This window comes from Plecotus auritus (genome assembly GCF_963455305.1).
Source record: "Plecotus auritus genome assembly, chromosome: 4".
Classification (NCBI taxonomy): Eukaryota; Metazoa; Chordata; class Mammalia; order Chiroptera; family Vespertilionidae; genus Plecotus; species Plecotus auritus.
Genome location: NC_137775.1, coordinates 80,106,363 through 80,121,402, shown reverse-complemented (window position 1 = coordinate 80,121,402; position 15,040 = coordinate 80,106,363). Strand labels below are relative to the sequence as shown.

The window sequence follows — 15,040 nt, the reverse complement described above, 5'->3', positions numbered from 1 at the left end:
ATTTTTTCATTGATTTTAGAGATAAAGGAAGGGGTGGGAGTGGGGGGAGAGAAAGAAGCATCAATGTGAGAAAGAAACATCAATTGATTGCCTCCCATATGCGCCCCAACCAGGATGGAACCTACAACCTAGCTATGTGCCCTGACCAGGAATCAAATCCGAAACCTTTTTGGCGTATGAGACGATGCTCTAACCAAGTGAGCAGTCCAGCCGGGGCATATTAGTCAGTGTTAGCTAGGTTATTCTGCTGTGAAAAACAACCCCAAGTGTGTGGCTTGTAATAGTAGTTTGTCTCACTCGTGTTCCATATCAGTGGTGAGGATGGGCAGAAACTATGCTCTATTTGTCCACACAATCTGAAGGACCATCACTTCCTGGAACATTCCATTCTGGGACTGAGGGAAAGAACTAGAAAGCTGGAAGAAATATGTAATGTCTCTTAAAATTCTGCTTTGAACTGTCATATGTTATGTCTCCCCAGTTTTCAGTAGTCAAAACAAGTCATGTGGTTAAGCTTGACCATGAAGAAGGGAAGTACCCTTTACTCACAAAGGGCAATGGGGATCTTCTTAGAAGCTGGGGAGTGAATAACTGGAAATGACCGACATGTCATAAACATAGACTCAAGGTCCAGACTATGAGTTTCAATCCTGACTCTACAACTTAATTGATAGATGAATTTTGTTAATTACATACTTCCACTTCTGTGCCTCTCTTTCTCCCTCTTTAAAGTGTGGTTATGTAGCATCTACATCACAGTGTTGTTACATTTAGTAGATTAATTAATTCAAGTGCCTACTATATGGAAAGTGTTCAATAAATAAAATATTTGAATAGTATATGCTATTATACAGACTTTTAACTAATGTGTGTATTTCTAAAATAACAAGCATAGGTTGAATTAATGTACTATATGACTACTTTTTTCATTAGACTTCTTTTTGTAGCACTTTTAACTAACATTATAATGACTTTTTTATTTGTCTATCTTCCTTACTCTACTACGTTGAAGACAGTACACTCTCACCTTCATCTTATATCCTTCCATTAGTACATGCTTAGCCCATATCAGTTGCTCAATAAATAGTTTATGAGAAAAAAAAAAGTGAGTAAAAAAATAAATGCTAAAAAAAAAAGTTAGATACAGGAAAACAAGGGGAATCCATTGCCCAGTTATTCATAAAAAAAAAAAAAAAAGGTTCAGAGGAAAATTAGAATTTGAAAATATTCTTAGAGAAGAAAAATTTTATTGAGCATCCTATATAATAAAAGAGTAATATGCAAATTGACCATCACTCTGCTACACCCATAAGCCATGCCCACCAGCCACGCCCACCAGCCAATCAGGAGTGAATATGCAAATAAACCCAACCAAGATGGCTTCGGCCTCAGGGAGCAGGAGGGAGGCTTGGGTTTCCCCGGCGATGGAGGAAGCCAAGCTTTCCCCACACCCTGGCCGGCCCAGGCCTCCGCTTAAGGCTACAAAGTTTCAATTATAGAAGATACATAAATCCCCCAAAAAATGGCTGCTGCCATGGAGCAAGCAGAAGGCTTGGCTCCGCTCCAGGCTACAAAGTTTCAATTGTAGAAGATAAATAAACCCCAGATACCAGGGCCTCCGCTTGGATCGCCAGGGGGAGTGGCCGGCCTGCAAACCACCACAGGCCCCTTGCCCAGGCCGCCCCATGCCCCAAGGGAACCGAACCCCCACCCTGATCCGGGACACCCTTCAGGGCAAACCAGCTGGCCCCCACCCATGCACCAGGCCTCTATCCTATCTAATAAAAGAGTTATATGCAGATTGACCATCACTCCAACACACAAGATGGCTGCCCCCATGTGGTCAAAGATCCTACCCCCATGTGGACACAAGATGGCCACCACAAGATGGACAGCAAGGGAGGGCTGTTGGAGGGACCAGGCCTGCAGGGGAGGGCAGTTGTGGGTGATCAGGCCAGCAGGGGAGGGCAGTTGGGAGGGACCAGGCCTGCAGGGGAGGGCAGTTGTGGGCGATCAAGCCTGCAGGGGAGGGCAGTTAGGGGTGACCAAGCCAGCAGAGGAGGGAAGTTGGGGGTGACCAGGCCTGCAGGGGAGGGCAGTTAGGGGAAAACAGGCTGGCAGGGGAGCAGTTAGGGGGTGATCAGGCTGGCAGGCAGAAGCGGTTAGGGGCAATCAGCAAGGCAGGAAGGCGAGCAGTTGGGAGCCAGAAGTCCTGGATTGTGAGAGGGATGTCCGACTGCCCGTTTAAGCCCGATCCCACTGGGATGGGGTTTAAATGGGCAGTCGGACATCCCTTGAGGGTCCCAGATTGGAGAGGGTGCAGGCTGGGCTGAGGGACACCCCCCTCCCCTGTGCATGAGTTTTGTGCACCGGGCCTCTAGTGTAAGAATAAAAATATTTTAGATTTAGACTGAGGTTTAGATATTCAGTGTTAAGAGCATTTCCTAGATCTATCTCTTTACTGGTTAGTGTGCATTACATATAATAGGTGCTTATGTTTTATTCATTTACTTATAGATTGACCTAACTTTAAAACTACTTGGGGATACCTGAATCTATCTTGTTCATAGTTGCAACCCCAACAATTAACATGGTACCTTGCCTAAAGAAAGTATTAAAAAAATGTCTGTTGAATAATTAGATATCTACCAAACCCAGCCAATTTACTTCTTGGTTGTTTAAGTTCATAGTTCTCCATTTCTCAAGCTCTAAAATAAGTTCAAAATTGGATTACAAGTTTAGAAATAATCTCTTTACACTCTTTTGATGGATTGTCCTGTTTGGTACAAGCCACATGATTCAGAAGATTCACCGTAAAACTCCTGGGTTGTGAAACTAAAGACATTTACAAACATATCAGAATATGGGAAGTCCAGCTGAGTTCACTTTAGCAGCTAAAATGAAGTAAATTAACCCCAAGTGAGTGATTATATGGAATTCTGCTTGAGCAGCTCTTAAAAGTCCAACTGTTAATGTCTATAAACAACGTTGCAAGGCATGGAGTGCCATAGACTAAAGTGGGCCGTTAATGAATGCCTGTCCTATTTACTCATATTACAAAGATGCATGGACTCTGTTACATACATCGGAATTAGTAAGCGTAAGATTATTAGCGCCCAATGTGTGTGCCCTTGTCTGACTTTTTCCAAGACCTTTAAGCATCATTAAAAGAATTATCCAATGCTTTGCTACAATCAATGACTTCAATTCTCTCTTTGACAGTCTTGAACTCAGTCTTGAAATTCTATAGACTCTTTTCTAAAATTCCTCTTTTTAAAGACCTGCTTAATCTTAGTTTACTTGGTCCTGTGTGCATATAAGCATTCTTTCCAGTTCTAGCCCTCACATATTATAATACTTGGATCTTAATCAACATGTGGACTCATGTTCATTTATTCTGCAAATATTTAAAAAGCACCTACTATGTGTCTGGTACTCTGTATGGAAATGTAGATGAAATATGATAAATATTTGAGTCTGACACTAAATTTCAACATTCAAAGTTCTTTCCAATTTTGAAAGACCTTCCCTTCTCAACTTTTATCAGTCTCTTCTACTTCCCTTTATTCTTTAACACTCTTTTAAGAGAACTTACCAGTAATTAATATTAGATGATGACAAGTCAATCTAATGTGAAGAAATAAACAGAAAATTTTAATTGCAGAGGCAGAATGAAAAGACAGTAACACAAGTCCACACATAGAAATAAAGAGCATCAGTAAAGGTAATTATGTGTGTAAATATAGAAGAGAGTATAAGTGTATTTTTGTTTGTAATTATTTTCTCCTATTTGACTTTAAAAGACAATAGCATGAAGCAATAATTATAAAACTCTGAAGATTCAGCTTACAATGTATAAAGATGTAATTTAGCCCAGCTGGTGTTGCTCAGTGGTTTGACCTATAAGGAGGTCAGGGTTCAATTCTAGGTCAAGGCACATGCCTGGGGGCGAGCAGGAGGCAGCCAATCAATGATTCTCTCTCATCATTGATATCTCATTCTCTCTCTCTCTCTCTCTCTCTCCCTCCCTTCCTCTCAGAAATCAATAAAAATGTATTTTAAAAAGTTGTAATTCAAAGAAAAAAGAGAATTAAACTATATTTGAGAAAAGTTTTTGCAAATTATTGAAAGTTAGAATTAATCTGTGGTATTAGTCTTTCTGTTTTTGCCTTATTTCACTTAGCATAATATACTCTAGGTCCATCTATGTTGCTGCAAATGGCAAGATTTCATTCTTTTTATGACTGAATAATATTCTATTGTCCATATGTACTCAATCTTCTTTATCCATTTGTCTGTAGATGAACACCTAGATTGCTTCCATATCTTAGCTATTGTAAATAATGTTTCAATGAACATAGGAGTGAATGTATCTTTTTGAATTAGTGTTTTGGATTTCTTCAGGTAAATAACCAAAGTGGAATTTCTGGGTCATACGAGTTTCATTTTTAATTTTTTGAGTAACCTCCATACTGTTTTCCATAGTGGCTGCACCAATTTACCATCTCACAAACAATATACTAGGGTTCTTATTCTACCACATCCTCCCTAACACTTGTTTATTGATTTATTAGTGATAGCCATTCAGACAGGTGTGAGGTGATATATCACTGTGGTTTTTATTTGCATTTTCCTGATGATTAGTGATGTTGAGCATCTTTTCACATGTCTGTTGGCTGTCTGGAGATATGTCGATTCATGTCCTCTGACCATTTTTAAATCACTTGTTTGTTTTTTGATGTTGAGCTGTCTGAGTTATTTATATATTTTGGATATTAATCCCTTATCAGATATATCATTTACAAATATATTTTCCCATTTAGTGGGTTGCTTTTGTGTTTTATTGTTAGGTGTTTTTTTTTTTGTTGTTGTTGTTGTTGTTTTTTGTTTGTTTGTTTGTTTTGGTGCAAAAGCTTTTTAGTTTGATGTAGTCCCACTTAGTTTGATGTCTTTTTAGTTTGATGTCTCCTAGGGCAAACTCTAGGAGACATATCCAACAAAATATTACTAAGACCAATGTTAACTAGAATCTAAAAAACAAAATAAATAAAACAAAAGCAAACTCATAGACACAGAGAACAAATTGATGGTCTCCAGATGGGAGGATGATTTGGGGGATGAGTGAAAATGGTGAAAGAGATTAGGAAGTACAGATCTCCAGTTATAAAAATGTAAATGAGGATATATAGCACAGGAAATATAGTCAGTAATCTTATAATAACTATTTATTGCAATGATCATTTGGTAAAGGTATATAAACATCAATCACTGAAAATAAAATGTCATACACCTGAAAATAAAATAATGTTGTATTTCAACTGTAATTGAAGAATAATATTTTAAGTCTTATTTTTAAAAATGGTAAAATTTTAAGTTTTGTTATGTAGGTTTAACCATAATAAGAAAAGTAGATGAAAAAATGTTGGCATTAATGTAAACAGAAAGAATCAGTAAGATAATTAAATTGCTATACTAGAAAATGTCTACTTAACACAAATAAAGCAGCAATGGGAGAAAAGAGGACTAAAATAGACATACTATATAGAGAGAACAAGTAGCAAAATGGCAGATGTAAAGTATATCTTCTTAATAATTACATTAAATATAAATGAATCAAACACTCCAGAGACTGGCTGGATATGTGAAACAAGCAAAAAACCATGATCCAACTCTATGCTATCTATAAGAGACACAGCTCATGTTAAAAAAAAAAAAAAAATAGGTTATATGTAAAATATTGTAACCAAAAAGAAAGCTGGAGTAGCCATAATATTAATGAGACAAAAGAGACTTTAACAAAAATTATTGTGATAAACAGGGACATTTCATAATGACAAGTCAGTCCATCAGGAAAATATAAAAATTTTAAACTTCTCTGCACATAACAACTGAAACCAACAGCACATGTAGCAAGCACTACAGAACTGGAGGGAGAAACTGACAATTCAACAATAATAGTTAACAATGTTAATTTCCCTTTTTCAGCAGTAGGTAGAAACACTAGTCAGAAGATCAATAAGGAAACATAAGACTTAAAACTACCAACCTAATGGACCTAGAAATATCTGCAACAAATTGTTCAAAAATCAGAATACACATTCATCCCAGTAGCCCATGGAATCCCAAGAGCACATAGAATCCTCTCCAGGTAAGACCATATGATAGGCCATAAAGTAAGCCTAAAGTCACTTAAAGTGATTGAAATAATAAAAATGTACATTAATTGCCGGGGTTCTTTTCCCCAGCCTTACAAAGGGTTCAGCATTCTGGAGAAAGGGGCTGTGCGTAGATGATTAAGAAGGAGTCCGTGGACGAAAGGTATTTTTGAAAGGCCTTGGGGGTCAGAGGAGCTTCCAGCTGAAGGAGCTAGAAGACTCTCCCTTGACTAAGGACCCGTGCTTTTGTTAAACACAATTTGTCCCAAGGCAAGGTGGAAATATACACTTCAAAGGGTACAGTATCAAAGGGTTTACAGAGATTGTCAGTTTCGGGAATAGCCTACAGCTGTTCAGGTGTTTGGCCAACAGGAGGCAATAAAATGCCCTGAGCTGTCTGGCAGCTAACAATCCTATTCAGGTTTGGGGGAGATGCCTCTTAGCCGTTTCCAACAGGTAAACTACATGTGACTCAACCCTGTTGAGCTCCCCAAGCTTCACCAACCTTTTGGTAAAACTCTTGTAAGTATTACATGCTGGAGTTGGTTCTCGCAATTAATGAAATGATTGAAATAATAAAAAGTACATTTTTCTACTACCATGGATTTACACAAAAAATAAACCATAGAAATAAAATTAGGAAATTCACAAATATATGGAAATTAAACATTACACTTTTAAATAACCCATCAGTAAGAGAAGAAATCTCAAGAGAAATTAGAAAATACTTCTGTTCATTCTGAGATGAACGAAAATGAAAGCACAATACACCAAAATTTATGAAATGCAGCCAAAGAAGTGTTTGGAAGGAAATTTACAGCTGTAATTTGCTGTATTAAAAAAAAATCTCAAATTAGGAATATATCATTCTACCTTCAGAAATTATAAATAGAAAAAAATATTAAAAACGAAAGCCAATAGTAGGAAGTAAATGATAAAGATTAGAGTGCAAATAAAGTATAATAAAAGAAATAAAACTTTCAAAGTGACACAGACAACAGTAATAGTTAAAAATTTTAATCCCCCCTTTTCAGCAGTAGGTAGAAACACTAGTCAGAAGATTAGTGGTGATTGGGGAGGGGGCGGGGAGGTGGTGGAGGGCATAGGGATAAATTGTAAAGGAAGGAGACTTGACTTGGGGTAATGAGCCTACAATATACAGATGATGTATTATAGAATTGTACATCTGAAACCTACATAATTTTATTAACCAATGTCACAGCAATAAAGTCAACAGAAAGGAAATGAACATTTTAAAAAAAATAAAACTGATGGTTGCCAGAGGAGAGTGGGATGGAGGGATGGGTGAAAAAAGGTGGAGAGGAATATAGTCAGCAATACTGTGATAACTATACGGTAACAGCTGGTTACTAGACTTATTGTGGTGATCACATGGTAAGGTCTATAAATGTTGAATCACAATGCTGTGCACCTGAATCTGATACAATATTGTATAACAACTGCACCTAAATAAATAAGCATACTTTATTAAAAATAAAAACAAAAAAATCAATAAAACTGGAAGTTCTTTTAAAAGATCAGACATAATGACAAACCTTTAACTAAATTAGCCAGGAAACAAGAGGAGATGTTATCACATCTTTTTGTAGTTTTTTCTGGTGACAAGGACCAGCGCCATGCTCGCTGGGACAGATCCCCATCATGGGGACTGTTTCTGATGGCTGCAGAAGTCATCAGATGCAGACTGTTGAACCTCTCCTTCAGGGGAGCACTCAGTAACACAACTGCTAAGGTTCAAGTGATCTCTCAGAGATCATTTAGAAAACAGTTCAAGGCCATTTAGCAGACATTTATAGAGTTATTCATACTAAAGGTCTTCTGGAACTTTCCATTGCAGCTTCTTCTCAATTATATTTTTAAATGTCTATTTAAAAAGAGACTCACAGAATAGGAAAGATTCTCAGCTCCTGCCTCCTGCCAACCAATGGTAAGAATTTTGAGGGGGCCTATATGAAAAGGTCAGTCTTCATGACAGGATAGGTAGAATCAGAAGATAAATCATTATCTTTTTTTTTTTTTTTTTTCTAATTGAGGGCAGGTTTCTATTAACTTCTTTTGCTTCCGTTTGAGAGAATAGTTATGGCCAAAAGGAGCATCATGCTCATTCATCTGTGTGAGCATCAAAGTAAAAGTCTCTTCTCAAATTAGAAATTATCTAACACGCTTGGCTCTTGTGATGTACAAAGCAACAAAACCCATCCAACATCCATTCGCAGAGGCCACAGGGACACATTGATCTGTCAGGGTTTGCCGCACAGACATAAAAGCAACAGCTGAATGATCTTAATAGAACTAAGATGGCCTTATGGTGTGCTTGCTGGCACATTTTCCTTTTTAAAAAATTACACATGCTGAATTTTATTGTTTTGCTCACTAAACCCTATCAATCTCCATGAGCTTATAATTAAGAAAATATTATACTTGGAGGGACTCCCTGCTTTTATCAAGTAACTTTGAAAAGAAATGGAAAAGTACAAGTTGTATAACTGTCTTTACAAATTCCAGGTATTTGAAATGTTAATATAAGACCACAAGGGATTCTCAGTGTTTTTGTGTTCATGTTAAAGTGCCAAACCATAAAACTGGTTTCAAATAATTTCATAACAATACATAGTAAGCAACAAAGAATATTTTTTATTCCCTTCATTCAAAGGTTTGCATTGGCCAAACTTGAGAAGCCGAAAAACCTAATAAAAAGCAAAAGGTAGTTAAGTCCTATCTCTCCAGCTGGCAGCAGATGGCAGTAGTGATACATGGAAAATCCATTCAGGTGGATTGAATGCAGTTACCTGTGTTTTTCCTTCTCTTTAAACTTAGGTATCTGAGCTGAACCAGGATTCCTAAGACGATAATGGAGTTGTCATCTCTTTACTGTTTTACCCAGTTTTCATTTTCCTCTTTTTTTTTTAATTAAAAGTTTGTTTTTATTTTGTTTTTGTTTTGTTTAGAGCAATTTTGGCTCACAGCAAAGTTGACTAGAAGATACTGGGAATTCCTACTTGTCCCAGTTCCACTTAGGCACAGCTTCCCCATTATCGACATCCCCCAGAGGAGTGGTTACAATTGAAAAACCTGCACTGGCACATCATAACCACCCAAAGTCTATAGTTTACCTTAGGGTTCTCTCTTGATGCTGTACATTCTATGGGTTTGGACACTATATCCAAATACATTGTATAATATATAATGACATGTATCCATTATTATGGCATCATACAAAATATTTTCACTGTTTTAAAAATCCTCTATACTTGCCTATTCATCCCTCCTCCCTTTAGCCAATCACTGACCTTTTTAGTGTATTCATAGTTTTATCTTTTCCAAGGTATATTGTAATTGAATTATATAATATGCAGCATTTTTAGATTAGCTCCTTTTAGTAATATGCATTTAAAGTTTCTCTTTTTTTATAGCTTGATAGCTATTTTGAAAAATATATTTTTATTGATTTCAGAGAGGAAGGGAGAGGGAGAGATAGAAACATCAATGATGAGAATCACTGATCGGCTGCCTCCTGCATGCCCCCTACTGGGGGGGGGAGGGGTCATGCAAGCATGTGCCCCCAGGCCTGAATCGAACCTGGGACCCTTCAGTCTGCAGGCAGGATGCTCTATCCACTAAGCCAAACCAGCTAGGGCGATAGCTGATTTCTTTATAGCACTGAATAATATTCCATTGTCTGGATATATGACTTCTCTTTTAATAAAGAGATATCTTTTCCATTTGTAGCTCTCTTTAGACCTTGACAAATGTGTGGTGTTTCCACATTTTTCTTTTCTATTCAAACTCCTACTTGGCATTTGGATGCATTATTCAAGAACATGCTCCATTCAAACATTCTAGGGGAAACAGGCTCTTGAACCTCTCAGACCATGGGTGTCTGGGACACGCTCCTTACTATTGTCATATAATTACTTCTCCAAAGTGGAACTTTCCAAAGTCAGATAGCAATAGATGTTCTCCGCTTCTTTCAGATCCCTGGAACATCATCTGTGGTTCAGAAGAAATGGAAGCCCCTGCAGCCTGTTTCACAGCCTCGAGGGTCAGGACAGCAGACCAAGTCCAGGATTAGCGCCGTGGCTGCTGAAATAAAGCAGATCCGAGCCAGACGAAAAACAGCCCGGATGCTGATGGTGGTGCTTTTGGTGTTTGCAATTTGCTATCTACCAATTAGCATCCTCAACGTGCTAAAGAGGTACAGTTTACCTATTATTTGAAAATAAAGTGAACTGCCATTTCTTGCTTCTTAAGAACTTCTTTTTTTAAGCCAGAGAAAAACTGAAGCCCTCTGTCTAGATAGCTTGTCAGGCTTGATAACTGTGTTGTTACCAGCAGGTAAGGCAAACATCCTTTTGGAGTGCTCAGACTGTAAATGCTCTTGTGCATGCAAATTCACTGTTGAATGGCAGACACAAAGCAGATGTTCCCTGATCTCTTCAATCTAATTGCAGAAAAAAAAGTTCTAATGCAAAAAAACTCATTTACAGCTTGGAGTTCTCTTTTGATCAGAACAAATGGGTTTTCCAAAGTTTTCAAAGACACGGGGAACTGTGACAGAATTCCATCTAAAGGCTAAAAAAGAGAAAAGAATGTTTTGTTAGCATTCTAATTATGCTTAAACGTATATGTGTGAGCACATGCACAGAAAATGAACTCATGGCACATACTGTGTTTGAATGTTTAAACAGAAAGAAAGAAAATCCATTTCTTAAAGTCATCGAATCAAACTCAGGGTGAATATTAATTAAAAAAAAATCAGTTCAAAATTTTTCAGCCAGGGAAAGTCTGTCATGTGTTACCCTGCAGATACACTGTTAACACAATTGATCAACACAAACACAGCCAATGCAGGAGCAATGAATGGTACACTTGAACTTCATCGCCAGCCAACTTTATTGGGAATCATCAGAACTGTTGCACGTCGACTGGTCCCAAAGTAATTCTAATTCTGTTTATAATAGACTTAGAACTACAACTAGGTTTGCTGCTCTCACTTTTCCCTGATTCATGGTCAATATCATGTTCCTCGCAGCTGGGGACTCTGGAGAGAGCTTTGGCTGGAGTCGCGCAGACAAAAGGTGGTAGAATCAGCTGCAAAGATTTCTCATTCTCTTTGGCCCTTTTATTGATTGCTTCGTGGCTTTTTCAATGGCGAAAAAGTGGAAAAAGCACTTTTGTTTAGTAACATTATTTACTGCAGGCACAGTTTTAAATGTAAAAGATTTCAGCCGCCTGGATCCTTGAGACATATACTGGGTCACAAATAAATGAGCGACTTGACTCTCCCTATCATTCCATAATTTCCTTCTTATTTTTTCTTGCCCATAGCAATCCTATACACATTTATTGTGATCTTATGCCAAATGACGTTTTCTGCCCCTAAGAACTTTGTAAATATGCTGTGAAAATGGATGGGTTTTCTCCTCGCTTTTTTCTTCTTTTTTTCTTTCTTTCTTTTTGTACTTTCATTTTAGTCAGTCTAAATTCAATGAAAATTAGATTTACTGCTCTCTGGAATGCTCATTTGGATTTCCTGCATCTCAGCACTTGTACTTTCCTTAAGCTACTTCCAAATACCTACACGTCCGCAGTATTTCTCTTATTCTTCCAACTTAAATACCTTCCTTTTCAAGGAAAGGAAATTGCTTTCTAAGGAGAAAGTCCATGTTTAATTTAGAATATTTTCAATTTTTTGAGCATTCTGCTCTTTTCCACAAAATAAATAAATAACCTCAAAAATCATTTTCTCTTTACCACACAAAACATTTTCTTCAAATGTATATCTTTTTTGTTTGCTCTTGCATAATATAATTATTGAAAAGATATTCATTCACCAGAATCACACTAGATTTCCTGTTGTCCTTTCTTTGCTTACAGAGTATTTGGGATGTTTAACCACACAGAAAACAGAGAGACTGTATATGCCTGGTTTACATTTTCACACTGGCTTGTATATGCCAATAGTGCTGCGAACCCAATTATTTATAATTTTCTCAGTGGTAAGTTTGCAACTGCTTCTTCTATATAAGCCATAGTTCTAACCAAGGGTGAGGGAAATGACCAGAGGCTTTGAACACTCTTGAACTCGATGAAGAGCTTAGGTGCTATACAGTGAGAATTTTTTTTACTGATGTGATTTGTCTTGAGGTTTTCCCCTTATGAGCAGGAACACACTACCTAGGTTAATAGAGAAAATTATCTACGGGATCCACCCTCCCTCCAACCCATAACATTTAGAAGAAATGTTGCAATAGGAAGAAAGTGAAAATTGAGACCTGAAGACCACAGAATCTTGCTTGTCCTACATTACAGGTTAATTTCTAAAAATGTGAAATAAATTTGTCTGAAATAAAACAGCCATGCTACATTATTTTCTTGGCCAACATTTGTAGCCTAATTGAGATTGAATTGAAACCCTTCCACTTTTAGGAACTTTTCTATTCACATTAATCTTGTGTGTAACATCTCGGGTTTTTCTCAAGATTCCTCACAGACCACAAAAAATGATATTCCTCCTAAATAACACCTAAGCTAAGTGGCACACCACACACACATCTATAAATTATTTAACCTGTTTATGAATCCATACAATGATTAAAATTATTTAGCTTATTATTGTTATTTACAAACATTTTTGTCTGATTGACTTTTAGAACTGTGTTTTAATTAGCTATGTCTTTACATTGTCTTATTCTATAACTGGTTGGCTATTTCTTTTTCATTTCTACTTCCAAATATCTGATAATTATATATGGAGTGATAAGCAACTTACTTTATTGCACACTTAATAAAGTATGTGCATTTTGTAACTTCATATTTGGCCTTCTGGATTATAAAAATAAAAATTAGTCAATAATTGATTTTTTAAAAATAACTTTTTATTCAAACATTGCACATACCCTATATGTATTATCTGCTTTAGTTCAGAGTTCAGGAAATCAGGTGGTATGTGTGTGAGGCTTGTTTTGTGACCAGGTGCCCCTTTTCATTGCCTTCCCTGACACACCCAATTCCAGTTTCCAAAACAAAGACTGCATTCGGTCTGAGACAACCAGATAAGACTGCTCAGTGCTGTTTGAAGGGAGAGGGGCGTGTGGAACTGTGACTTAGAAAGCAGGGAGGAAGCAGTTGGCAAGGGGTTAGGGATGACTAAAGCGCTGAGCCTTGCACTAAGCAGGTAAAACCTATTAGGAGGTTGTAAGGGGAAATGTTTGAAACAGAAGCCACAGAACAAGTCAAAATGCTATTATGTGGTTAAGAGTGAGCTGATAATCATGGCGGACTTATGTTCCTGCTCTTGTATTATCCCTTAACCTTCATCTTCACATTTAATCACTCAATAACCCAATTTGGTAATTGAGGCTCAGAAAAAAATAAATTATAATTCCCAACACTGCCATTTACCCTTAAAAAGGTTATTGTTTCATTTTCCTACCTCTCCAATTCCGTGTCAGTAATTTTAAAGACAAGGAATAACTTCTAAAATTGTTGTGTGTGTTTTTTAAGTGTTGTTCTGCCTATGCAGATTATAAAACTTTGGGCTTTGTAGGTCTTTTAGTATATTTTTCTAGATATTTTGTTCAATTGTTTCGGTAGAAAAGTTTCTTCTGAGTAAAAGGGGTAAGTCTGTATAGTTTCAGCTGTGTGCAACATAAGTTTTATCATTTTTGAAATTATTAAATATTTCTGGACATTCTTCTACTGATCATTTTTATAATAGTTAACTACTTAAAAGTAACCCACACTCACAAATATATAAGGTTTGACTCAGGAATGAGACAGACTCCAAATACAAGCATGAAAAGCAGTCTCATTATTTTATGAAAATACCTCATTGTTTCAAGACTCTACCAAGCTTCCCATAAGGCAATTTCCTTTTCCTATTCTCCCCATCTTTGCAAAATGTGGCACCTCATTGTTCGTTTGGCTCAAGGGAGCTACTCAGTTGTACCCTACTCATGATTTGTTAAGATATATTTACGCACAATTCTTTTTCCTTTCATTCTCCCCCGGTTGCCAGGAAAATTTCGAGAGGAATTTAAAGCTGCATTTTCATGCTGTTGCCTGGGCGTTCACCATCGCCAGGAGGATCGGCTCGCCAGGGGGCGGACCAGCACAGAGAGCAGAAAGTCCCTGACCACCCAGATCAGCAACTTTGATAACATATCAAAACTCTCAGAGCAAGTCGTGCTCACCAGTATAAGCACACTCCCAGCAGCCAATGGGGCGGGGCTGCTTCAAAACTGGTAGAATATTGATTTACATTACAAGGATACCTGAGTAAAATGATTCTTTTTTTTTTTTTTTTTTTAAATCTCTGTTCACGGAAATTTTATGATCTGACCGATCTGAAGCTAAAGTTACTTTGTGGACCCAGTTTTCTTTTTGCAAAAGAAAAACCTATTGCTCTTTGGGAATAAAAGTCAGTTTAAACTAATTTCTCAACTATTGATTTAAATATGTTAGACGTTTAACTTTCAAGTGAATTTATTTCAGGCCATTTCACTTTCAGTTTCCTGTATTATACTTTGTGTGAATTAAATGCTTAAGTATTTCCAATTCGAATTATTCCCATTTCACATTCAAACTGGTTGCTAAAAATTTCCCAAAGTTCTCCTGTAATTTTCTTTCAGAAACTAAAAGAAGTAGCAATTACAAACTGAATTAAAGACATGTTAGTTGACTTCATTGATTAAAAAAAAAAATCACAAGGGACTGTCATTCTGATGTGACATCTGAGAGAATATTTATTTACAGAATAGCATATTATATTAGATAACTCAAAAGCTACCTTCCAAAACCACATAAAAACAAATATTATTAAACTTTATTTTTCATGAATTCTATCACTCAGTAACACAATT

At 36.9% G+C, this 15,040-nt stretch overlaps 1 protein-coding gene across 1 annotated transcript in view; it reads left to right on the top strand.

Moving 5' to 3' along the window:
- The window catches only part of HCRTR2 (hypocretin receptor 2), a 110,510-nt gene extending 95,530 nt beyond the window's left edge, over nt 1-14,980 (top strand). The window contains exons 5-7 of the mRNA XM_080665051.1: nt 10,151-10,371; nt 12,054-12,175; nt 14,197-14,980. Of these exons, the coding sequence (XP_080521177.1) occupies nt 10,151-10,371; nt 12,054-12,175; nt 14,197-14,426 (573 nt within the window). The 3' untranslated portion in view covers nt 14,427-14,980. The remainder of the gene's footprint in view (nt 1-10,150; nt 10,372-12,053; nt 12,176-14,196) is intronic.
- The last annotated feature ends 60 nt before the right edge of the window (nt 14,981-15,040 follow it).